At 40.6% G+C, this 27,137-nt stretch overlaps 1 protein-coding gene across 1 annotated transcript; it reads left to right on the top strand.

Annotated features, from left to right (window-relative positions):
• Positions 1–624: 624 nt before the first annotated feature.
• Positions 625–27,137, top strand: LOC101864519 (annulin). Its single transcript, XM_035968997.1, has 18 exons — positions 625–649; positions 1,160–1,328; positions 3,554–3,633; positions 4,165–4,380; positions 5,547–5,644; positions 6,874–7,039; positions 8,066–8,184; positions 10,785–10,892; positions 12,100–12,277; positions 12,730–12,865; positions 14,856–14,959; positions 16,328–16,490; positions 17,411–17,490; positions 18,768–18,850; positions 21,397–21,601; positions 23,256–23,413; positions 23,655–23,785; positions 24,830–27,137. The coding sequence occupies exons 1-18, from the start codon at positions 625–627 to the stop codon at positions 24,978–24,980; spliced, it is 2,370 nt and encodes a 789-aa protein (XP_035824890.1). The 3' UTR covers positions 24,981–27,137.

The following is a 27,137-nucleotide window of genomic DNA, read 5'->3' on the forward strand; positions in this document are numbered from 1 at the left end:
AAGAAATATCCATCTATCTTGAATAGAAGTCGGAATGTTTGCCATTGAAGGAGGTCAGGTTCCCCTGGTTTCAGAAGTAAATGGCTACCAAAGTTTGGTAACTTCCATAGCCTGAGAATCCTTGATAACTGAAGTTTCCATGAAATGCACACAATAATGTGTTTTTAAATGGACATAAAAGGCGTTGAGCTAAAAAAAAAAAAGAAAGAAAGAAAATTAGGAAAACAATTGCCCGTCGGGTAAAATAATTCCGATTTCTTTGATTTCATAATTTTTACGAGCGCCTGATTTCAACACGATGCCTCGCAAATTGTGTCGAAGTTGAGTAGGGCACCTTTAGTACTAGAAGCAATTATTCACGAGCGTGTTTTCTCTAGTAAGGCGTGATAACGTGACCAATATAATGAGACCTAAGCAAACCAGCCGACCAGTAATACCCCGGTAAGCTGTGGCATGAGATAAGTTCGCATACAATGTATCTTTTCTTCAAATTATTCTCCCGTCCTGAAATCATATGCATGTTGGTCTGGGAAAACTGAGCACCCTGTCATTTACACGAACACTGTCATATAAAAAATCCTCCACTTCCCCAAATACCCCAGTTAAAATCTTTGAACCACCTTGATGTTTGACAGAGCTAAGAGTCAAGGTGAGAATTTTGCGAAGCACAAAGTTGAGAAAATCATTGTAGAGGACAACATTAATTTTCATTATTTTTTCCTGAGATATTTCAGAAGAAAAGAGATACACGTACCTGAATTTTAAAAGTTCAGAAAGTTTAGAAATACATGTAATATCTAAAAGAAAAATGTCGTGGTTTGAAAAAAAATAGAGGAGAAAAACCATATCACTTGCCCTTTGCCTCTAATCGTAGAACTATAAGTAGGTAAAACAACATGGCGTCCATAACCTTTCCTCCTTGTTTTCTTTGTATGTTACTGTCTCAGCTCTTATAATATAACCCATTTGTGTTGGAAGTGCCATAAAACTTTTACCGAATTAAAAGCTAAACATGCGTTAACTAATAAAATTACTGTCTTTGCTATTAAAAAAGCCCAAATCACCCCCCCCCCCCCCAAATAAACAAAGCAAAACAAAAAACAACAAGAACAACAAAACTGGATTCCTTTGACTCGGGAACCAAATCACCTCACCCCAGGTTCTGAACCCATTCCTTCCTCGCCAAACCGCCTCAAGGCCACCAGCATGCCACGTAACACCGTTTACTCCGGAGGCTTGTACGGAGGCCACAACGGCAGATCCCGCCTTACGGATTTTGTGAGGACCTTCAACAGCCGTTTTCCTGACAGTCTGACACGTCACTTTGGGTAAGGCTTAACGATGTCATCCTGGTCCAGTTCTCGGATAGAAATAGAACCAGCCGGTTTTGTTGAGGAACTAGATTTTTTTTTCAATATCCTTTTCATCAACCCTGATCCAACCAAATAACTACATCAGAATTACAAAGTTCTATCTTCCCAGTTCCTGTTTTTTGAGAAATTAAACGTCAAAGATTTTGAGTCTCAAACATGCCAAGCTTTTTCGAATGCAGTTCTTTGAATATCTTGATAACGACTCCGAATAATCTTACGATTTTGATAGAGCAGACTCAACATTAATCTTGGTTTCTGACCTCATGGTCTTTGTAACTCAACATGGCCAACATTGTCCAATAGAACATTGTAATTCTAGGGTAGTGAAGTGTCCCCGGCTTTCATAATGTAATTAGACACCGTGGTAATATGTGTAACGATGTGTTGGAACCTGGTTTTTGAGCATGTGGAGTTATTGATATTATCATAAAGACTATTCATTTTTCTTGCTTTTGATGAAAAAGATACCCATATATTTATCTTGAGCAGACGTCGAGATATTTGCCATTGAAGGAGGTAGAGGTTGCCTTGTGTCAGAGGTAAAATAAATGTGAAAATAACAACTAAGGTTTGGTAAGGCTTTAAAAATATACGTTTTTGTGTTTTTCATAATTTTTTTCCTGTACAATTCAATGCAGGGCATTGATACCAACACACACACACACACACACACACACACACACACACACACACACACACACACACACACACACACACACACACACACACACACACACACACACACACACACAAACACACACACACGCAAAATTCCATAGAAATGCCAACCAAAATGTTGATTTCTTCGAAATCATTATTTTGACAGGCGCCTGATTTCACCTCGATGCATCACATACGGCGAACATTTCTCCACGAGCCAAATTGATTAGATTAAGGCTCACAGCCCAATGAACCATTGGAAATATAGGCTGCCTGTTGTTAAAATGTAGGCCCACTTTGCCTAGATTTTTTTAATGCTAAGAAATACTGTTTCTTTAAATCTATGATATTGATTGCATGCGCCCAAGCAGTATGTTGTCGAAATCCAAACTCTAAGTGTCGCAAAAAAAGCAAGATAAAAAATACACAATATACGAGTAGGTTCAACTTTTTCAAAGAATGAAACAGTTTTTTCTTTCTTTCTGTCCTGAAAAATTTGCTTTTCGGTAAAGATGTGTCAGCCCCCCTCCCCCCCCCCCTGCTCCAGTTCGATACATGTAAAAGTATAATATTTTTATATTAAATTTTATGGCATTCCCCTATCCACTCAATATCAGTGCAGATAAGTGAACCATGGTACTGTTTTCCCGAAATCCTTCCTTGCATTCTGTTATAAGACAAAGGGGAATAACGCCATACTGTACGAGCTCGGCGTGCACGAAGTTCAGTCATTCTAGGCTACCGTGCCTGTTTTGTCTTTTAGATTGCTTAAAAAAGAATAAGATTTTTTTTTACACCAGCATCGACCCAATTTCGATAATTAAGGGCCAGTCAGGGCCGAGTCGGACTGAGGGGAATACAGCACGCCAGCGGAAAGGCAGATTCTCTAGGAACTGCTCTCCACTCCCCACTCAGAGACCGAACCCGAGTCTCCTGCGTGCAATGGCGAAAGCGCCGAACCACTACTCCACACACTCTTGGCTTTTGGGTCGCAAGATAATGAAAGGGTTAAAAGCACATGCCTATGTTTCCTCTTACACTGTTTAAAAAAAAGTTTTAGTAGAGGTTTTACGGCGCTCGCAACTGCATAAGGTCATATGAGCGCCAAGGGGTGGATTTCAACAGAGAAGTCCAAACGGGGAATCTGGCTCACTCTGCTCACCTCTGTAGCTTCAACAGCACAAAGTCAGCTTCGACTATCAAGGCACCCCAAAATAGCGGGTAACAAGAGAGTGACAATAAATATACAAAAGAAGTAGAGGAAAAATGACGATAGTGAGGATAAAGTAAGAAAATGCAGCAGTTCCCTGTTGCAATTCAGGCACAGTTATGAGCATGACATTGGTGAATCAGCCCATTTACAATTTTACTGTTCTGTTAATGTCCCCCCCCCCCCCTTGGGAATGGCCTAAAGACACTTCAGGCAGTAGTACCCCCCCGGGGGGGGGGGGGGTGTCTTATATTGTGAAACAAACACATATTTTTTCGTTATTGTTTTGTTGGGTTTTTTTCTTTCACAGCACCAACAGAGTTTACGTTTACGGGGGGGAGAGAGGTAACAATGACAGCGCAGAACGCGGTGCTTCCTCACCACCACCCAGTAAGTACACTCGACCCTGTCTAAGACGGCCATCCATTTGTCGAGGAGAAAAGTGATTGTCTTCGACAGGTGGACATCTTACACATTGTCATTACCCATTAAAAATAATTTTTAAAATGTATAAGAATGCACCCCCTTCCCCCGAAAAATTGACCCCCCCCCCCCAAGCAAGGGGAGGAATGGGACGTGGCTATAATTTGTACAGGTGACTATCTTAAATAGGTGGCCAAGAGATAAGGTTCATGTACTTGGGAATTTTCCTCTTTTATCTAGGCCCTTTTTGCTGTAGCTTTGTGTGTGTGTGTGTTTGTGTGTGTGTTTGTGTGTGTGTATGTGTGTACGTGTTTGTGTATGTATGTGTGTCTGGGTGTGTGTGTCTGTGTGTGTGTGTGTGTGTGTGTGTGTGTGTGTGTGTGTGTGTGTGTGTGTGTGTGTGTGTGTGTGTGTGTGAGTGAAAATTATAAAGACACTAAAGATAGTAGAAACACAAACAAAAATCTCTCAAACATTGTGCCTATTTGTCCCCGCAAGAGCCCGACCCCGTCAAAGTCCTGACAGTCCGTCATGTAGACCTGACGGTTCCGGCTAACACAAAAGCTCACAGAACTGACGAGTATGATATCTGTGGCTCACACCAGGAGAGACCGAAGCTCGTGGTCAGGAGGGGGCAACCTTTCAACATTCAAGTGAAATTCTCCAAGCCGTATGACAGTAAGACAGACTATCTTCGCATTGCCTTTGAGGCTGGTAAGTTTTCGTCTGCTGTGTGGTTGTGTCAATGTGACTGTTGGTCAGACGTATGTGTTGAAGTGGTTAGTTGTGTCGCTGTCGCACGCAGGAACCCAAGTTAAATTCTCGAGTGGGGAATTTATTATTTAAAATTTATTTATGTTAAAAAATCGAGAACATATTTCTTTTTCTGTCTGCTTGGGTGCCTCTTAGGCCTGGTTGGTCATGATAGACTGGGTCAAAGCCCGCTTCTTTACTGATCTAAATTGTGACGATAAGTTCGTAAAACACTTGTAACGTGTTATAAAAAGTGACTGCTGGGTAATTTTGTTCGTTGGTAAGTAAAATATTAATAATATTTCTATATCGGAATGGGTGATTGTTTATGTCGTGCATATTTGGAGAAGATTATGCTTATGAGCATGGAGGAGCGTGGTATGTGGAAATCAGAGAATTTTCTGTAACTGTAAACTCTCTAGTGGAAATTGTGTTGAAGTCAACAGTGTTTTGATCTTTGGCCTTAATTTCTAAGACGTGTGAATGTAGTGTGGAAGGGACCTGAAGGCATAATCTGTTGGAGAGTCATCTTCTGTTCAGTTTTACTGATATATTTTGTTTGTTTTATCTAATCTCTTATTCGTTTCTGTCACCGGATCAGTTGTCATTCCAGCTGGAAAATTTTCACAACATTACCATGGTCTCTCTTTTTTCTGAGTGCTGCACGTTATTTAGCTACGTCAGGCGTTAGAGTAGGCATGCATCTAGCAAGGGTACGTTGCTTTGCTTGTTTTCAGATGAGAAAAGACAGAGAAAGAACAATGAAAAAAATAATGTATTGATTCTGCAAGTGCATATTATTGTGTATGTATGTGCATATTAATGAGTTTTTGTATGTCAATGTTTACGAGTATGTTAATGTAATGTGTATGTGTATGTCTCTGTATATGTGTATGCGTATGTTAATGAGTATGGTTAGCACTATGTATATGTGTACGTGTATATGTATGTTAATGAGTATGTTTATAACTATGTTTATGAGTAAAGGTATGTGTATGTGTATGTGTATTGGTATGCTTATGCGTATGCGTATGCGTAAGCATGTACGTATGCGTATGTGTCTGTGTATGTGTTTGCGTTTGTGTTTGTGCATGTGTATGTGACGCTTCCGTCCAAAACTCTCTCAGGTGACAAGCCCTCACCGGCTAAAGGAACAGAAGTTGAGTTCCTTCTCTCTGACGAGGACAAGCCCAAGGAATGGGGCGCAAAGATCCTGAAACAACAGGTTAGTAGGGGCATCGTTACGGTGACTTTGTCAGTGAATTTAATGAATAGTTATTCATCTGGAGAAGAAACCAAGGTCAAGGATGCAAAGTATCTTTTTCGAGAAGCGCTGCTGTTCTTGTTTTTTAATACCGAGTTTATGTGATGATGATGATGATGATGATGATGATGATGATGATGATGATGATGATGATGATGATGATGATGATGATGATGATGATGATGATGATGATGATAACGATCACTTGTGTAGTGGCTATATGTGCTTCACAAAAAAAGAAAAAGAACAAAATAGACACCTCGACCTCTAACACGATGACACGTTTCAAGCACGCTGGTCCATTCACAGTATAAAAATCTTTCAAAATACATAATATATCTTGAGTCTTTGCCATCAACACTATTTCGATCACTTAGGATGTGGGCTTCAACCCTTCCTGTCAGGGTCAACTCGGGCCGAGAGGGATACAACATCCTAGCAGAAAGACGGAGACACATACCTAGTAATAAGTTATCCCACGCGGGAATCGAACTCACGTCTTTCACGTGCGAGGACGAGTTGTCTGATTGATGCGCCACAACACCAGATGTCAGTCATAATGAAGCCATCAATGTTCTCACTAAACCTGTCAGCATTGCACTTGTTGTATTGGCAAGGACTTATTTATTATTGTGTTCACTTCGACTTCACACTTCGCTACCTCAGAATTATAAAGTTCTATCTGACATTTTTGGCCGTTTTGAGTAACTAAGAACATGATGCTAGAAACCAAATGTTCTATCTGCTATATCAAAATCGTCAGATTAGTCGGAGCTGTTATGAAGATATCAAGGACAGCATTCGAAAAAGCTTGACGTTATGTGAAACTCAACATTTTTTACGTCAAATTTCTCAAAACTCGGTAAACTCATGCTTAGAACGTCGAACCTACTCTATAGGGCCACCTTTCCAATCACCAGTACAAACCGCGGCTTTCCACCCCCCCCCCAATCCCTGGGATGTTTTTTTTTTCTTCTTTATTAAAATGACACTGCCCAAAAGTCCACCGTCCTTAGACAATCACGTTTTTCTCTTCGACTCTGGGTGGCCGTCTTGGACTATTTCCATTGGTGACTAGGGTCTGCAAGGATAATAAATGGCTGTAAATGGTTGTAGATCATGGCAATGCTGTAGAGCGTGGGTATGCGCTTTCAAATGCATTATTTAAAATATTTTTAACTTTTTGCCAGAGCAATTCGCTGCTAGTGACTATTTTCACCCCACCCACCTGCTACGTGGGCAAGTGGGATCTGAAGCTGAATGTGTTCAAGAAAGAGAACAGCCACAGCAGTGTGGATGTCTATCGCTACGAGCACGAAGACCCTATCTACATTCTGTTCAACCCTTGGTGCAAAGGTGAGCTCTCGCTCTTTTTTTATCGGTAAGTGTTTTACGGCGCTCGCAACTGCATACGGTCCTATGAGCGCGCGGGACACATTAAACATTTTCAGTTGTTAGGAAATTTAGAATTTTGCTCGGGTGGCAGCCGAAGCCTAAAAGAGCAATGTGAAATTTATGGGTAGAGTTTGTACAACTAAAAACTTTTTAGTTCAAAATGGTCAAAGACGTGCTAGACTTGAAGAAAATGGCATCAGTGGAAATCTTCATAATCTGATAGTGAGAAGTAACCCATTTTATCAGCACGCATCACGATAATTTAGGAGGCGGGCTGCCAACCTTACCTGTCAAAATCTACCTGGGCTGAGAAGAATACAACATCCCCAACAGAAAGATCGAGATATTCATTAAAAATTTCTCCCTTCTCAGGAATCGAACTCGGGTCTCCTGCATGCCAAAGCAAAATACTTGACCGCTACACCACAGACGCCAGTAATAAGAAAATGAGCAAGTGATGCCCTTATAAACTGACGCGTGGGCTGGTATTTCTCTGCCTTAGAATTACAAACTTCTATCTGAAATTTTTGGCCGTTTAGATTTACTAAAACCGTGAGGCAAGAAAGGAAATTGTGTTCTATCTGCTATATCAAGTAACATTATTCGTAGTCGTTATCAAGGTACTCAAAGAATTGCATTCGAAAATGATTAACATGTTGTGACACTCAACATTTTTACGCCAAAATGCTCAAAACTAGGTACTGGGCAGATAGAACTTTGTGATTATAGGGTAACGATTTATTGACACTTTTTAAAACGGTTATAGTGGGTGGTTGTTGGGAGCTCGGGTTTGATTTGCTCCTTCTTTCAGATCAAACATCAGTCTATCGTCCTTATCTCTCCTCCTTCTTTTGTGTTAGTTAATCTCTTGTAACACCTGTAATCTTCGACACTTATATGATATGACCCTAATGCGCCGTAAATTTCTTACTTACATTACAGATAAATAAATAAATAAATAAATAAATCAAGCGGCTTTCCCTTCAGATGACACGGTGTATCTGGACGACGAGAAACTCTTGCAGGAATACGTTCTCAACGAGAGCGGCAGGATCTACTCCGGCAATAGTCGACAGATCACAAGCAAGCCATGGAACTTTGGACAGGTAGACTATTATACTCTCGGTATTAAAAATAAAAAGAACCAAAAAGAACCACCCCTCTCCATCCCACCCCCAACAAATAAACAACCCCCCCTCCCCCCGTTCCGAAAACAAAACAGAAAGAAAACAACAATTAATGTGACACGGCGCGGCGAAATCAGGCGCTTGTCAATTTTTGGGCATATAATATGGAGATATTAATATTATATTAAAGCTATCTTGAAAAAAAGTCTGTCAATGTGATTGAAGAAGGTGGGGCTCGCCTAGCTTCAGAGATAAAATTAGCGAGAAAAGGGCCACTAGATTTTCGGTAACTTTCATAGCTTGAGAATCCATTGAAACAAGAAAATGTGAGGCAGCGTGATGGAATCAGGCTCTCGTCAATTTTGGGGCATATAGAGTTATTGGTATCATCTTAAAGCTTTTTTACTTGTCTTTATTTGGATGAAAAAAATATCCATTTATCTTGAATACAAGTTGAGATATTTGCGAAGGAAGGAGGTGGGGGTCACCTGTTTTCAGAGGTAAAATTAGTGAGAAAATGGCTGCCAAAGATAAGTTATTTCCTTAGCTTAAGAGTCCGCGGTAACTGAAAATTTTCCTGTTTTGTGCCTTTAATCAACATCAACGTTTTTCAGAAAAATCTACACATAAATGAGTTCTTTAAATTACATGAAAGGTGTTGAGGCAATAAACAAAAATTTGATAAAAATTCACAAACCTGCGGAAAAATGCAAGTTTCTTCACCTTGATTATTTTGACGAGAGCATGATTCCACCACGCTGCCTCACAAATTTACATTTTTAGAGCCTTTAATCAACCCCCCCCCCCGCCCAGTAAAATCCACACCAAAATGTATTTTTAATTGGACATACAAAGTGTTGAGCCAATGAACAAAAATACGATTAAAAAAATTTCAAACCGACAGAAATATGCCGGTTTCTTCGTTTTCAATATTTTGACGAGAGCTTGATTTCACCACGACACCTCACAAATATTACTCTTTCAAATGTTGGCACCAGAATCAGGACACGGAACAAAAAAGAAACAACAACAACAACAAAAACAACAAAATAGCCAATACAAGTATTAATGTGAGTGGTTTTACGTTAACACCTACACAATTTAGATCGTTTAAGAGGTGGGCTTCCAATCCTGCCCGTCAGGGTCAACTCGGGTTGAGTAGGACCCACCACTCCTGGAGACAAACCGAGATACTTGGTAAAAATTTCTCCTCAGTATTTTGTTCGTGAAATGTGAAAGTTTTATTTGGGTTTGAGTGCTATAACGTCTTATATTTTGTCTTCTGCAGTCTGTTTGTCTCTTACTCATCTTCTGCGTATCTCTCTCTCTCTCGCTCTCTCTCTCTCTCTCTCCGTCTCCCTCTCCCTCTCCCTCTCTCTCTCTCTCTCTCTCTCTCTCTCTCCCAGCGTCTGTGATGTAGCAATTAAGCTCTTCCCTGTCGCATGTAAGAGACCCGAGTTCGGTTCCCGAGTAGGGAGACTTTCTATCTAGTATCTCGGTCCTTCTTTTGGACTCTTATAACCCTCTCCTCCTGGGTTTACCCTAACGGACCGGACCCGAAGCCCGCCTCTTAGACGATCTAAATTGTGTCAATGGGGGTGCACAGACACATACATTTTTAAAAAATGCGTTGTTTCGTTCTATTTCCGTCTTCATTCACTCGTCACGTAGCCTACGAGTCTTAAACTCAAATTACTCGGGACGGGAGTGGCTGCCAGAGGTACAGTCCGGCTGAGCCTGGGCAGTATCAAACATTTCACAGACACACACACACACACACACACACACACACACACACACACACACACACACACACACACACACACACACACACACACACACTCACACACACACAAATAGACACACATAATATACACACACGCAGATACCCCCCCCCCCCCCCCCCCAGCCCCACACGCACTTGCATTCACGTATTACATGAAAAAGCATAACATTAAAGTCATGCCTAGGTCTCAGACACAAATATTACTGGAAACTGGAAACTGTCACGAACCTGAGGTAAGGCAACGCAAAAGTAATATAAAATGTAAGAATCCAAGGCGACACCTCGACAAAAAGGGGCACGAGAGAAAAACGTGAAGGCTGCACTAACAATACATTTTTATTTCAAATCATCAATATCCGGTGCCTTGCCGACTGGCGTGGTCGATCATGAACTCCCGCTTCACTCTGTCTTGCGTTGCAGCAACGGTGTCTGTTGTTCTTGCGGTTCCCAGCCATGTTGTTAACCCTTTCCAGTATCTTTTCCCTCTGTCTACCTTTGCCTCTCTTTCCGTCAAACGTGCCTGTTGTTACAATAATATTTTTCTCCAATGCTTCTTTCCGCATTGTGAGTCAATGAACTTTGCCTTTCGCTTTCGTATAATCGTCATAAGCTGTCGTCTGCAAAATAATTATGGTCCTGCGGCCTTTATAATTGACCAACGGGTCGTACGTTCGAGACCCCTAACAAAGGCTATTCGTTTATTTGCTTTTCCCCTCTCTTATTTCAGTATAAAATTTTATTTTTTAAAAGCACTCTTTCATTTTTATTCATTCGCTTAACGCTTGGTCCACAGTTCGAAAGCTGTATGTTGGATGTGGCCATGTACTTATTGGAAATCTCAGGTATCCAGTGGCCTGTTCGGGGAGACCCGATCAAAGTTATCAGGAAAATCACGGCCATGGTAGGTGCTGGGGTGTTTTATTATTTATTTCCTGGTAATCTTTGACAAGGCATGAAATAAAAAACGGTAGGCAAGTATTTCTGTCGTGTTAAAAAAATAATACAGGTTTATTTTGACACACGATAATGTTGGTATTTTTTGGGTTGCTTTTTTTTGGTAAGTGTTTTACGGCGCTCGCAACTGCATAAAGTCATATGAGCGCGCAGGTCAGTTGGTATGAAATTTTGAATTTTGCCTGGGTGGCGGCCGAAGCCTACTCTAATCGATTTTAGACCACCAAGGGATCTTTAATGTTGGCAACTTGTACACGGGACCTCCGAGATTTTCGCTCTTGTCCGAGAAAGCTAGGTGTTAATCTTTCCTACCATAAGATCAGGGGTGTGGCTGAAAGACAGCAGTAAGAGGGAGCTAAGAGGGAGCTAAGGAGTAGCAGTAGAAAGGCTGTAGAAAGAGTCAGGAGCCCAGACAAGGGGGCAAAGGAGGTGAGGGGGTGGGGGCAGAAAGTGGAGACGAAAGCAGACGACAGAACATTTCTAGAGAGCAGGAAAGGAGGTGAAAGGAGACAATTTTCGAGAACAAATTTTTTCCCTCGCTACCCGGATTCGAACCCGAGGTCTTTGAATGTGAGGCGAACACCTTAATCTCTAGGTCACAAGAGCCCCACGCGGTAATGGCACGCAAGTTAACAATAGTATGCATGTTGTGGTTTTTTCTTCGGGTGTTTTTCTTTTCTTTTTCTTTTTGTGCTGGTATACTTTTTGGCACACACAATAACGGTGTGCTGATATATATATTCTGTGCTTTTCTCCCCTTTTCTCTTCTCCCCCTCCCCCCTCTTTTTTGGGCTGGTAAACTTTGATATACGAAGTAATGGGCAAAATTTAAAAAAAAAAAATTTTTTTTACTGTAAACTTTTACACAAACGCGCTGTGCTAGTATTTATGTGGAGCTTTTTTCCCCTTGTTTTTTCTTTCCATTTTTCTTTCGCAGATGAACTTTGACATATAAAATAACGGTGTATAGTATTTCTGTTGTTCTTAACCCCCCCCCCCCCCCCCCGCTTTCCCCCCTTTTTCAGATAAACGTTGGCATCGGCGATAACGATGAGCTAGTATTTCTGCCGCGCTTTTTTTAAATCCCTTTTTCTGATTTTTCTTTTTTTGTTTCTTTTTGTTTCTGTTTTTCTGTTGTTGTTTTTTTCTCACAGATAAACTTCGACCAAGGCGACAACGGCGTGCTGGTGGGCAGCTGGTCCGGGAACTATGAAGGAGGTCGTTCACCTCTCAGCTGGACCGGCTCTGTGGCCATCCTGGAGTCGTACTGGGACAGCAAACGGCCGGTTCGCTACGGACAGTGTTGGGTCTTCTCCGGTCTCTGTACCACAAGTAAGTCCCTTGGTATGAGGAAAACACATTTAAGGACGTGTCGGACACATAGTAATAATAATAATAATAATAATAATAATAATAATAATAATAATAATAATAATAATAATAATAATAATAATAATGATAAAAACAATAATAATAATATGATAATAATGGGAGAACATCAGAGCCGAGCACTTTCGAGGAAAAAACTATCAAAGCCTCGCACTATCAGAGCTGCGCACTTTTTGAGGATATCGATACAATAAGATTGCCAACGGTTATAGTCCCCTTAACAAAAATGATTGCAATTTTGAGGATCCGGGTTTTATTTATTTATTTTTTAAATTTTTGCTCAAAGAGAGAAGTGATTTATCTTGTAATAAGAGGATATTTGGTTGCGCTCTGGAAATTCCAATTGTATACGTCAAAATGTTTATAAATTACACTTTTGCTTTGGTTTCCTTCAGTCGCCCGAGCTCTGGGAATCCCCACAAGAAGCGTGACCAACTTTTCCTCCGCTCACGACATGGACGGCTCCATCACTATTGACATGATAGTGGACAAGCACGGCGAAGTGGACGAGGAAAGGTCCGACAGTATGTGGTAAGGTGTTGTTTAATCTAAATGCACGGCAGGTGTCTTCTCAAAAGAAAAAGATCATTGAGATTCTAACCGCCCACAGAAATAAATCAAATTGACGTGAGAAACTGATACTGTATTAAAATATACCTACTACCCCCCCCCCCCGAAAAAAACCCATCTTTACTCGCTGGAAAGCTTATAACTCTCCGCCAAACGGCACAATTTACACAAAAATTAATAGGAAGCAAGCTGAACCATCCGGAAAGAGAAACTTGTAACAAAAACAATAATATCTTGGAAGCACTTCGAAGACACAGTTCACTGTTGAACAACGTATTTTTATGGTTGAAACATATAATATGTCGAAACAAAGTCCCCTAGATGCAAACAGGGAATCTCTTCTGTAAATTGTTTAGAATTAACACCAAAGATCGTAAGAAAACACCAAGTGAAATAACGATGCTTAGAGGGTGGCTGACTTCAAGTCACATGGCTCTGTTGAAAATAAAAACAAGAGATGAAAAATCTAAGGTAACCCACAGTGGGAGACCCATGCAAGTGCGCACTGCTGAGAATGTGGCAGTGTGATGAAGTCTGGGAGAAAAGAACCTAAAAAGTCTGTTCATCGTCATAGTATTGAATTAACTATTGGCTAGAGAATCTGTTCGGTGCATGTTGAATAACAATCTGAAGGTTAAACCATACAAGATCGCGGTACATCAAAGGCCCTGCGAATGGAAAATGTAGACAATTTCGTCCAGTGCTCAGAGCGTGTATCGCCCGAAACAGATGTCACATTGAGCATGATATGTACTCTAACTTCCTTCAAACCTGGAATTTTTATTTTATTTGTCGCAATAAATCCGAATGGTTACCAAATACATATAAGAATTTTGTGTGTTTTTATCTCTATTTTAACCGTTTTTATGGCGTCTCCGTGTGTAAAGGCTTTTTTGGGGTCATCTAGTAAAGGAAAAGAAGAGCAGAGGAAGACAAAGAACAACATACACAGATGGCCTGAACAACTTTGAAACGAGTCACTTAAAGAGAAAAACCAAGCTGGTCAAGAAGACAGACTACAGGAAGGAATGGGGTACCATGATCGTCAGTTTCTACTACAGACCTGGCATCTGAAGAAGAAAAAAGTGTTTTCTACTCTGCCACCAACACAATTTAGATCATCTAGGAGGTGGGCGTGTTAAGAGAAAAGACGTAACAGAAAAAAGGAAATATACTTGGCCTTTCTGAAAACGTTTTAAAGCATTTGTGAGGCAGCGTGGTGGAATCAGGCTCTCGTCAAAATAATCAAAGTGAAAAAACGCGCATTTTTCCTCTGGTTTGTGAATTTTTATCAAATTTATGTTTTTTTGGCCGAACACCTTTCATGCCCATTAAGGAACTCTTTTCTGTGTGGATTTTTCTGTAAAACGTTGATTATAGGCACAAAAAAATGTAAGTTTTCAGTAGACCTGGACTTTTAAGCTAAGGAAATAACTGTTCTTTGCCAACCATTTTCTAACTAATTTTACCTCTGAAAACAGGTGACCCCCACCTCCTTCATTCGCAAATATCTCGACTTGTATTCAAGATAAATGGATATTTTCTTCATCCAAATAAAGACAAGTGAACCAGCTTTAAGATGATAACAATAACTCTACATGCCCAAAAATTGACGAGAGCCTGATTCCACCACGCTGCCTCACATTTGCAGAACATTTTTTTAGAACGGAGCAACCAAAGTGTAACTATGTGGGGATGGGTTGTAGCTTCCAGACATGGAGACGATGTTAATGAGTATTTTGCTTTGCGTCAATATAGTTATTGTGTTACAGAAAAGATTAAGAATGAGTAAAATTCATAGTCGGCTCCCTCAAGCCATGACATAAAAGCTTAAGGTTAATAGATGTAATGTACACCTTGCGTAACAAAAACGGGTCCATCTCTTTTCTCGTAAAGTTCAGACTTGAGGGCTTACTTTGGCGTACCAACACAAATCAAAATTTACTTTCAGGAATTTTCATGTGTGGAATGAGTCCTGGATGGCCAGACCGGATCTACCGGCAGGTTTTGGAGGCTGGCAGGTAGTTGACAGTACACCGCAGGAGTTATCCGATGGTGAGCAAACAGTAGGGGGAACTGTGAGACACAAAGTGGTAATTTACCTTTACATTGATCTGTTCAAACTTGTAGGTGTTTTTACGCCCCCCCCCCCTTTTGACACAATTTAAATAATTTATGTGGCGGGCTTCTAACCCTGCCTGTCAGGACCAACCCGGGCTAAGAGTGATACAACCTCCCTGCAGAAAGACCGAGATACTCGATACAATTTTTCTCTTAACTCGAGAATCGAATTCGGGTCTCCAACGTAAAACAGCGAAGCACCAAACTGCTACACCATAGAAGTTGGTTGAAATCAGTTGAAGAACTCAACACTTATAGTAATGACCACTCAGTTCAGTCCAGCATGCATAGCGAAATCGGTTGGACGCGGCCAATGTGAGCGTCTGTTTTGGGGGTTGTTGTTGTTGTTTTTTTTTTTTTGGGGGGGGGGGGGACGCAGAAATGGCTGATCTTTACCCGGAAATGTCTCCTGATGTGGGGGGAGGGGTGGGACTGGACCAGGTTGGGAGGGGAATCTCTCACGGTTTTCTCAGCTAAAGCCTCGGTTCTTTGTACCTTACGCGTCTCTCTTCAAATTAAACAACTCCAGATAAGTCTAAGGAGTACCAGTCAGGGTGTTCTTAGTCAGCTTCTTGTTACCGTTTTTTTCTGTCCAGCCTAGAGAAAGATTCCCTGAAATCAGCACACTATAGAGTATTCTACTTGGAAGGCGACAGTTGTCCAAGATTAAACAGCATCATTGACACTATTAGTATTAGCTGTGGTCGATGAACGAATTCACATGTGAAAGTCAAGCAACTTCGAACCCCACTATTTGAATACGAGGCATCGTATTGAAATCAGGCGCTAGTGGAATTTTTGAAGAAAACGGCATTTTCCCGCCGGTTTGCCAACTTTTTTTCGATTAAAAAAAGTATATTTTATAACAAATTTCTGTCTGAATTTTTTAAATTTAAAAACCTGGATTAAAGGCACCAAAACAAAACAAAAAGTAAATTTTCATTTCCCAACGTCTCTCAATCTAGGAAAGTTATCAAGTTTTGGTGGCCACTTTCTCGATAGATTTACCTCCGAAATCAGGTGACCCCCACCTTCTTCAGTCGGAAATATCTCCACTTTTATTCAAGATAGATGGGTATTTTTTCATAGAATGCAAGACACATGAATTAGCTTGAAGATGGTACAAGTAACTCAAAATGCCCCCTCCCCCCAAAGAAAAACAACAAAAACAACAAACAAACAACAAAACAAAAACTCAACAAAACAAACAACAGCAACTGACGATCGCTTAATTCCATCGTATTCTGACACAACAATTTGGACAATGCTTATCGACCATGCTTACCACTTTTCTGTCGTCAGGAACATACTGCTGTGGGCCAGTTTCCGTGGCTGCCATCAGGCAAGGGGAGGTAAACATGCCGTATGACGGCCCGTTCGTGTTTGCAGAAGTGAACGCCGATCGTTTCAAATGGTTCCCTGATGCAACTGGGATAATGAAGATAGTAAAAAAAGAAACGAACGTGTACGTTATCTGGTTGTTGTCGCTGTTGTTGCTGTTGCTGTTGCTGTTTTTGGTTGTTGTTGTTGTTGTAGTTGTTGTTGTTGCTGTTATTTTGGTTATTGTTATTGTTGTTATTGTGTGTGTGTGTGTGTGTGTGTGTGTGTGTGTGTGTGTGTGTGTGTGTGTGTGTGTGACGCAATTATGACACTAAAGATGGTCCCACAAGAAACGAACGTGTACCGTATCTCGTGTTGTCGTTGTCGTTATCGTTGTTGTAGTTGTTGTTATTGTTATTGTTGTTGTTGGTGATGTGTTTTTGTGTGTGGTGTGCGCACATGCGTGTGTGTGTGTGAGTGTGTGTGTGTGTGTGTGTATGTGTGTGTGTGTGTGTGTGTGTATGTGCATGCGTGTGTGTGTGTGTGTAGTGGCTGTGTGTGTGTGTGTGTGTGTGTGTGTATGAGAGTATGTGTGCGCCCGCGCGCGCGCGCGCGTGTGTATAGCCGACTGGTTAAGGGGGTAACAGAATCAGTGTAATTTCTGTATTGCACACATCTGCGACTCGGAGCTACAGACTTCAACATAGAATCTAACTGGTCCCTTTAACTCGCAAATTTGTCTAAAATTCCCCGAGAATTTGCATGCTGCACGTTGCGGTTTTGCCCGTTTAGGAACCTTTGCCCGTTTAGGAACCTTTGCCCGTTTAGGAACGCATTGGTAACCCATTAACACTTTCAGAGCAAAACATTTTGAAACATTCCTTGCTGTCTTTTTAAAGGATAAAAAAAAAATCAGGGCTGTCTGTCAAGGTGGTCCTTAACTTATGTTAAAGTCTGTAGAAATGGATTCTTGCCATGGCTGCCCTGCCCAAAACGATATAATTGTTTATCAATATAAGTGATCACTCTCAGTTGTTGGATGTCTATCATTTCTTCTGGTGACAGGGTTGGAAAATGTATTAGTACAAAGATGCCCAACTCGGATGAGAGAGAGGATATTACACACCAGTACAAGCCGAAAGAAGGTGAGTAGATGTTAAAAGCTTGTTTTAATGCATGTGAGCACATATTATCTCTCTCTCTCTCTCTCTCTCTCTCTCTCTCTCTCTCTCTCTCTCTCTCCCGCCCTCTTCCCCCACCCGCTTTCTTTCTCTGCCGCTCTCTCTCTCTCTCTCTCTCCCTCTCGTTTTTTCTTTCTCCTCCTCTCTCTCTATCCCCCCCCCCCTCTCTCTCTCTCTCTCTCTCTCTCTCTCTCTCTCATTTTCCACTTTCTCCCTGTCTCTGCCCCCTCTTTCTGTTTCTCTCTCTCTCCCTCTCTCTCGCTCTCTGTCTCTCGCTCTTTTAATCTCTTTATCTTTCTCTTTCTCACCTGCCCCTCTCCTCTCTTTGTTCTTTTTGCAGTTCCCCCCAACAATAATGTCATAATGATAAACTGGTATGAGTTTTGTAACAACATATTTTTGCAATCACGCACCACTCTATCCCGAAATCTTCTTACCCTTGTGACCTCAACTATATCTATTTATTCTGTTCCCATCATGTTTTAGAATATCGCTATTCAACTTACATCTATAAAGTTAAAATCTTGATTTACATGTTTGCACCTGTAAAATGTCTAAGATTTCACAAGAATTCCCTTTGGCACACGCAGTATTCGGCTTTTTTTCCATCTTTATATTTTTACTTTAACAACAAGAACTAGACGCAATTTTCTGTTTTCAGCGTGATTTATTTCTTTGTGCCCCGGTGGATGTTTAACTTTCAAGCGAGCTCGTGTTCTCTCTCTCTCTCTCTCTCTCTCTCTCTCTCTCTCTCTCTCTCTCTCTCTCTCTCTCTCTGTCTCTCTCTCTCTCTCTCTTTCTCTGTCTCTCTGTCTCTGTCTCTCTCTCTCTCTCTCTCTCTCTCTCTCTCTCTCTCTCTCTTTCTATATCTATCTATCTATCCATCTCTCTCCCCTCTGTCTCTTTCACCCCCCTTCTCTCCCCCTCTCTTCCTACCCCTCTCGATTTCTCTCTCAGTCTTTCTCTTTCTCTCTCTATCTGTCTGTCTATCCATATCACTCCCTCCCTCCCTCTCTCTTTCTCTCTCTCTCTCTCTCTCTCTCTCTTTCTCCCTCTCTTTCTCTCTTTTTTTCTCCATCTCTCCCTTCTTTCCTCTTGTCTCTCTCTCCTCTCTCTCCCCCCTCTCCATTTCTCTCTTCTCTCTCCTCTCTTCCCCTTCTCTGTTTCTATCCCCCTCTCTCTCGTTCTATACCCCCTTCTCTCTCTCTCTTTCTCTCTACTTTCCCTCCAACGATCTCCAGGGTCTGCTGAAGAGAGGGCAGTTGTTCTGAAGGCCAACCAGCTGGCGTCCACGAAAGAGAACGTCTACAAAACCACTGCACAGGTAGGAGACGTTGCGCCAACGAGCGCACAATAAATACTGTTTAAAGACATAGTGGACACAATAATAATTGTATATCATTATTATTATTATGCCCGATCAGCGGAAGACCAAAGGTAATGTGGTGGCACATCTCGTACCATAATACACAAATTCAGAAGCAGGGATAATACTATTTTATAGCATACATAATATTGTGTTGTTGTTTTAAAGAAAAGCCTGATCGAAGAAGAATAATAATGTTTGAATATCTGTTTGAGTTGATCGTCTTTTGCAATCGAGTGACCCAAAACAATGGCGTCTTCTTAGCGTTGCCAAATAATGGGAAAGCGCGACCTCAATAACGTAATATACTAGGTGATCCAAAAAAAACTTTACAACTTTTTTGTAAATATCTTCCTCCATACTGAAGTTTTGCGTTTCAGATTTGAACAAAACGTTTGGAAGCCAAAAGGAATTTTTCTGATATGTATTTTAGATAAGTACATAGAACGGTTTTGCTCTATATAGTGCATTAAAAAACAACCCATTTTCAACCTTTTCGCCATTTTCATAGCATGACGCACAAATTCGCTTTAGGCCTACCACTAAAAGTTGCAACAATCGCGCCATATTGCAAGCTACAGCAGTCTAACAAGTCAACAGAAGTCTGCAGATATCACTTTTCACAAATTTCGTTTGCCTGCTGAGATCATGACTACGTTTAGTAAAGAGCAAAGAGCTTTTTGTATTGAACATTACCTCTCCACCAACTCACCATCCCAGACATTTCGTAAGTTCTGCGCACGGCATGGAGAGAATGCTTAGGTGCCTTCGAGACCTTTGGCATAATGAGTAGAGAAGTTCCGTCAGTTTGGGCCTATAGCGAATCAGAACTAAAAAGTTCTTTAAAAACATGACCACTTCAGGTCGAACACGCACCATGCGCAGCCCTTTAAACGTCACCAGAGTGCAGATTTCAGTAGCCGAATCCCATGAGACGTCTGTCCATAGACGATCTGCAGTTAGGACTTTCCTACACATCAACAGTCTGCATTCTCATGGCAGATCTTAACCTACGAATATACCATGTTCATCTTCGCTACGCCGAGATGACGTGGAATCAGAACATGGCAATGTGTTCATGATTCCTTGATTGTCTTGTAAAGAGGGATCATTTCCTCGATAACATTTAGTTTAGTGCAAAGCCCATTTTCACCCTGCGGGATATGTCAACTCCAAAAATGCTGTCTATTGGGCACCCCACTCTATTGTCTCTAGAAGCCACTTCTTAGTGAATGTGTACAGTGTATGTGGCTTCAAAAACTCATGGTTTAGCAGGTCCTTGTGTTAGGGCGCCACTGAACATTTCGAACGACGCGTTAAAAATGAGTCGAGTCCAAAGGAGAGAATGAGGAGCACTGCTTCTAGGAATTTCAGAATGAAATCATTGTTTTAAAACTCTGTAAAAGAAATTAAATATTGTTTAATTGTCAAAGGACGGAAAATTAATGTCAAAGAGAAAATAAGGAAAATGGTCAACTAATGTTTTCACGACTTCCTTAACAAGATTTTTAAACATTGGTGAACTTTGCGTTTTTTGGGGTGCTTTTTTCTCTTAGCCGTTTCCGTTTTCAAAACATGTTTCTTCTTTGTGGATTTTATATCAAACACATTCCTTTTGAATGAATTATATCTGTTCCAAATTACAGCATTTTAGAACATTTTTTGCGCGAGATATTCAGAAAAAAAGTTGTAAACGTTTTTTTTGGATCACCCTGTATATAGAGAACAAGTTATTTTTTCCTTTTCTTTCTTTCTTTCTTTCTTTCTTCCTTTCTTTCTTTCTTCCTTTCTTAGCTTCTATGTGTTCTCTATTCACTGCAGGATGTGTCCCTCCAACAACGACCTCCGCTCTGTTCTATCAGCTGGTCTCCGTGTCAGGTTGTACTTGTTCGCTCTCTGATGTTATCTTGTTACTGTACTTTCTTTCTGTTCTTCCTCTTGATCGTTTTTCTGTTCTTGGTGTCCATTCAGGGTGCATCATTTTGTCCTCCTGTTGTCTTTCACGATACCGATGGGGCCCCCTATTTCCTTTTTTTGTCGGAACATAAATTTAGGAACATCTGCTAATCCGGATTTTTTTGTTTTTTGTTTGTTTTTGGTTTGTTTATTAAAAGAATACGACAAAAGGAGTAGCCCAAAAACAGGTGCAACCATATTTTCCAAATTCTATCACCTGACACTGTTATTTCTATTGAACCTAGTCTCAATTGAACTGTACCCTTTTCAATAAAATTACCAATCACTTACATTATTCATTCCAAGGATGGGCGCTCCGTTTGCTCATCTGATATTAAATATTAAGCTGGGCTATGGACCAAATGGTCCTAGTTCAAATCCCAGAATGGATGTTCCTGAACTTGTCGTTTTGTGGAGTGTTCAAGGCTGTCAACCCTTTTGGCTCGGTCCTATCGGAGACGGGCGTTAAATTCGGAGTTTCGCCTCTTAGATAACCCAACTGCGTTGATAGGTGCGTTAAACTCATACACGCTACACTTTACTCCCAGGATGTGGATTTCGAAGTGGTACAAGAAGCGGCCAATACGTGGGTCGGTGAAGACTTCAAAGTGTCGCTCAATCTCACCAACAAAAGTGACGCAGAGCGCACAGTGAGCGGCCGGCTTGTCGTCAAAACAATGTTCTACACAGGAGTGCTCGCTGACAAAATTGTCTCTGTCCCCTTCGAGAACAAGATTCTGAAGAAAGGAAACTGTGAGTAACTGTCTACATTGCCTTTTAAGTCACATTTGCTTCAGTTTGGTATCGTTAGTTTGTTTCTTTTTTCACCATATTTTATATTATATCATCTAAACGCATTTATGTTCCCCCTTGTAATCTCTCATGCAGCAGGTAGACTTTAAAAAAAGTAGCTCCTTACGTTCACTTTCAGTCACCCCAATATCAAGAAGCAATAGAATTTGTTTTTTCAACTCCAAATCTGCAATGAGAACTGTGCCGTCAGCATTTCTGATATCGATTACGTAACATAGACGTCGTAGGGAAACTAGGGTAAATATTGTTTGGGTCAATTTTTGATCTGTCTTCAAGATAGTTTTAAGAAATAGGGGGCTCTCGTGGCCTAGAGGTTAAGGTGTTGGCCTCTCATTCAAAGGTCCCGGGTTCGATTCCGGGTAGCGACCAAAAAATTTTCTTCTCTAAAATTGTCTCCTTTCACATCCTTTCCTGATCTCTAACAATGTTCTGTTGTCTGCTTTCATTTCCACTTTCTGCCCCCACCCCCTCACCTCCTTTGCCCCCTCCTCTGGGCTCCTGACTCTTTCTGCAGCCTTTCTACTGCTACTCCTTGGCTCCTCCTAACTGCTGTCTTTCTACTACACCCCTGATCTTCTGGTAGGAAAGATCTACACCTAGCCTTCTCGGACAAGGGCGAAACATCTCGGAGGGCCCGTGTGCAAGTTGCGCACGTTAAAGATCCCTTGGTGGTCTAAAATCGACAAGAGTAGGCTTCGGCCGCCACCCGGGCAAAATTCCAAATTTCCTACGAACTGAAAATATTAGGTGTGTCCCGCGCGCTCATATGACCTATGCAGTTGCGAGCGCCGTAAAACCCTATACTAAACAAACAAACAGTTTTAAGAAAGTTTAGTTCGTACTTGCGTTATTTGTTTGATTACTTCTCTTTTAGCTGCAGCTTACAGATGATTTGTAAATGCTCACTATCACAATCTGTCCCTGGCAATGAACTTTCGTCACTTTAAGATACCACGTCAGAAACGTATAAAATCTATTTGAATTTTAGGTCTTTCTCAAAGACTCTATCACTTCTATCACCTTCTTAGGTAACCCTTATACAAAGTAATTGAAATCGTGAAATCTTTATTCCTGCACCTTTGCTAGAGAGGAGCACTGCATAATTATATTTTAGTTACTCATTCCCCATACCCACTATATATTCTACTCCAGTGTCTCTTAACTTTAAACGGAAGTTCTACATGACTATCTTTACATTCTAAAACTTCCGTTGTTTCATATCTCTATTCAGATGGAAATAGAGTGCTTCTTCCTCTCGTTGTCATTCTTTAATTTTCATGCATATTCTTGGAGTATCTTCATGTTGAAAGATTTCTTACGTATTTATTACAGCTACAATGATTTTTCTGAAACTCTCCAAAATCGTTGATGCGGTTTTCTGCTTTTTAAATCAATTAATTAGATGATGATGATGATGATGATGATGATGATGATGGTGATGATGATGATGATGATGATGATGATGATGATGATGAGGATGATGATGATGATGATGATGATGATAATGACAACGACGACGACAACAACGACTACGAAGACGACGACGACAACGAAGACAATGATAATGATAACAAAATCGCATTTTATCCTGTAGCGACTGTACCAGTCATTGTTAAAGCCCAAGATTACTTGGAGAAGCTCAAAGACTGCTGTATGCTGGACGTGTCTGTGTGGGCTTTGGTGCGAGAGACCAACCAATGTTTCATCACCAAAGATGACTGCAGACTGAAGAAACCACATCTCATTGTCAACGTGAGTGGGAGTAAATAAAATTATTTCCTTTCACTTGTTAGTAAGACCTCTTCATTTCTCTTGTTTTAGCTTGAGTAAGCGTTTGACGGCACCTACAACACAATAAGGGTATATTAGTGCCAAAGATTTGATGATGATGATGATGATGATGATGATGATGATGATGATGATGATGATGATGATGATGATGATGATGAGGATGACGAATCTTTCATACGTTCTCCTACTTTCATTTCCTCAGGCACAAGAAGAAGCTGTCAAGGGAAGAGAATTCAAAGTGGAAGTTTCCTTTAAAAACCCGATGGACACAACTCTGACTGACTGTAAAGTTACCGTGGATGGGATAGGAAAAGCTCTGCATTTCCCGCAAGGGTGAGTAGAAGGCTATGAAGTGTGACTCCCTTCTACGCTTAGGAAATGTTATTGAAGGCTCTGTCCCTGGACTGGAAAGTGCGCTTTAAGAGACATAGTTCATGACGGTAAAAACGTTTTAATAAGAGTTTTAAGGAATCGAAGTTAAGTTTTAGTTTTAGTCAGATTATAACGGTGTTTCCAACAAAATAAGGTCTCATAAGTGCCGAAGATTAGGTGTTACAAGAGAGTAACAAACACAAAAAGGAGGAGGAGAGAGATGGACGATAGTTTTTGATAGGCAAAAAGAAGCATACCACACTAGAGCATCCGCCAACCACCGACAATCGGAGTTTTCAACACAAATAGGTCAGGATATAAGTGCCAAGATTAGAGGTGTCATGTTAGAGAGTGACAGAAAAGAAGGAGCAGAGGTAAAGACGATAGATGTTTAAGAGGAAGGAAGGCACAAACCTTACTTGATCGCTCGCCAACAACAAATTATTCATGGCTAAAATCACAGGCCTTAATATAACGACGCATGTCAGGGAAATTGCAAAATGTAGCATTTGAATAAAAGATTGGATGGTTTCTAACCAGAGCTATGGCCTTTGCAAATCAACCAAAACGCAGTGGTACATCATGCTTAAGTCATATTTTTTTTCTCGAAGAGAACTTAATGTGACTTAGACCTTTTATTTTTCAGACTCCTTCAATCATATTATTTTTTCGGTTATGGTGGGGTTATCAACATCCAGGTCTTATTAAACTTTCGTCAACTATAAAACAGACAGTAACACATGGTCATTAAAAACCCTGCAAAATTCCAGTTTGATCCTAATAAAGAATAAATCCCAAGACCACCGTGTTATGAGGTTTGATTTGTAACCACCACAAGAATATAATATGCTGAGACCCATGGAATTAAGAAAAGGACTAGGGAAATCCAAAGCCAAAGTGATTCAAAACACATACTTTTTATATTCGTGCAACTGAAAAAAGTTCGGTCGTTTTTCCAGATGTTGTAGATGAACTAACGGTATTTTAAAATGTTCCACATCACAGGAACGTGGCAGCTAAAAGTGCGTTCGTCGCCAAACTTCCCATCACACCAGCTAAGGTGGGCCAGAAGGAGATGATTTTCTGCTTCAGCTCGAAACAGCTGGAGGACATCAACGCTTCCAAGCGGATCTTTGTGCGCTCCAGAGATGTCTAAGTCACGTCACAGAGATGTCTCATTCACGTCGCCAAGATGTCTAAGTTACGTCATGGAGATATTTAGGTCACGTCACGAAGTTAGTCACGTCGCAGAGATGTCTAAGTCACGTCAGACTGAGCCATGTTACGTGTCACTGAGACTCGAAGCGAGTTGGAGACAAACTCTGCTAAAAAAAACCTTCGCCAAGAAAGAAGTTAAATACTTAATTACAGACTAAATATTCAATACTTCCCAAACTTATTCCTATTGTTCTTTTTATAGTAATATTATCACGTGATAAATATTTTTACAGTATTAATTATACAATGGTATTGCTAGAAGCAAACTCCAGTCAATGTTGACTACTCATATCGGGTTAATCTTCCTTTTATTTTTACCCTTTTTGTCCTTGAACTATCTGATTTTTGTCCTAAAGACCTGAAACTGCTTCTGAATCTACTTGAGATGGGAAATTTGAGCTAGACAGCCCTGCCCTATTGAGGTGAAATGCTATTCTAACAAAGGACGATTATTACGATTAAAAAAAACAAAACAAGTTTTCCATAATGACATAGATACCGTTTTGTTATGTTGTCCATGTTTCAAATGACGTTGCCTTTCCCATAAATCTATTGGGTTTTGGTCATACATTCCGTCTCTGCAGAAATGTTTCTGTTTTTGGAATAACCTGAATATGGCCCTAAAGACTATTTTCACTACATGTATCTATATAAACTGCATGCAAAGAGCGGTGCAAATTTTTTGACGTTGTCAAAATGCCAGCAACGCAACCAAACGTTTATAAGTAAAGTAAGTGTATGTGTTAAACGCCCTTATCAGCATTATTAGGTTATTTAATTGAGAGGTGGGACCTCCGAGTAAAACGTACGTCTCCGATAGGACCAACACAAGTACAATATACTGCTCGCACGATGAATCTGACTAAAGAATGGATACATGGCAGGGGGAGTTTTGCTAATGCTCTTCATTGTCCTAACCGTTGTTCCTTTTGACTCTCATCTTTTCTTGTCCCTAAAGCGATCTTACATGAAAATATTCAGAGCTGATGTTAATCGCATCGCAAACGCACAAGATTGGCTTCATTCTCTTGAAGGAGTTTTATTTTTCTTTAAAGCGGGGATATATTCTGTGATGAACCGAGGGGTAAACTGCTTTGATGAACACGTGAACTACCTTTAAATGTGTCTAGATGAGGATAAGACATGTTTTGTAAGTTTTAATCAGATTCAAATAAAGTACTCGTAATTAGCAATTTACTCACAGGCCATTTTCGTCTTGATCATCGGTAGCCCTAGGGTTTCAACATAGCAAACAGTCTCAGCCAAATACTGTACGGACGGATAAAGGAAAGAGGTTTGGTAGTTTAATTTTTTAAATATATAATTTTTTTGTTGGGGGGGGGGGGTGATGAGAGATGTAGGGACATTCTCCTTGATGACGGTTGGAGGAGGGAGAGACCTTTTGATGGGGTGTACTTCCTTCTCTTTCATGAGCTCTTGATCACCTTGATTAGGCTCGTCTTTGTTTTGGGGAGCCACAACTTTAGCCACCTGGTTCAACTCAAGTTTAATTCTGCTTCTAGGGTAACTTTGTATAACAATCAACGGTTACTGTGATTTTTCACCAGGGAGGCTCCAGTGGCCGAGTGCCTATAGTGAGCTCAGGCTCAAAATTACATGTTGCAATAAGGTCAAGCTTGTATCAGCAGAACAGGTTTTAGGTGGGTGGTCACTGGGGCGTGTTCTTGAGCAAAACGCGGTAACACTAGTTAAATTAACAAATTAAAAGTCAACAGAAACAAACAAACAAACACACACACAAACACACATACACACACACACACACACACACACACACACACACACACACACAAACCCATGGCGTTGCACAGTGGCAATCTGCCTATGTTTGTTTTACGTATTTTTGCAAAATGTGATGTGATATAGGCCTAGGTTTAGCGCCGCTATTTACTGTGATACTGTGTATTAGTCTTATTTATTAATATGTATTTCTGTATTCATTTTATATTTGTGTATTTATGCCCCACATTGTAAAACAAATTTGGCAAGGGATCAATGAAGTGGAATTTATTTATTTATAATATTTGTTTATTTATCCATTTTATTCACTAATAAATGTTGAAGCTTCAGATTA

Source organism: Aplysia californica, unplaced genomic scaffold (genome assembly GCF_000002075.1).
Source record: "Aplysia californica isolate F4 #8 unplaced genomic scaffold, AplCal3.0 scaffold00104, whole genome shotgun sequence".
Taxonomy (NCBI): Eukaryota; Metazoa; Mollusca; class Gastropoda; order Aplysiida; family Aplysiidae; genus Aplysia; species Aplysia californica.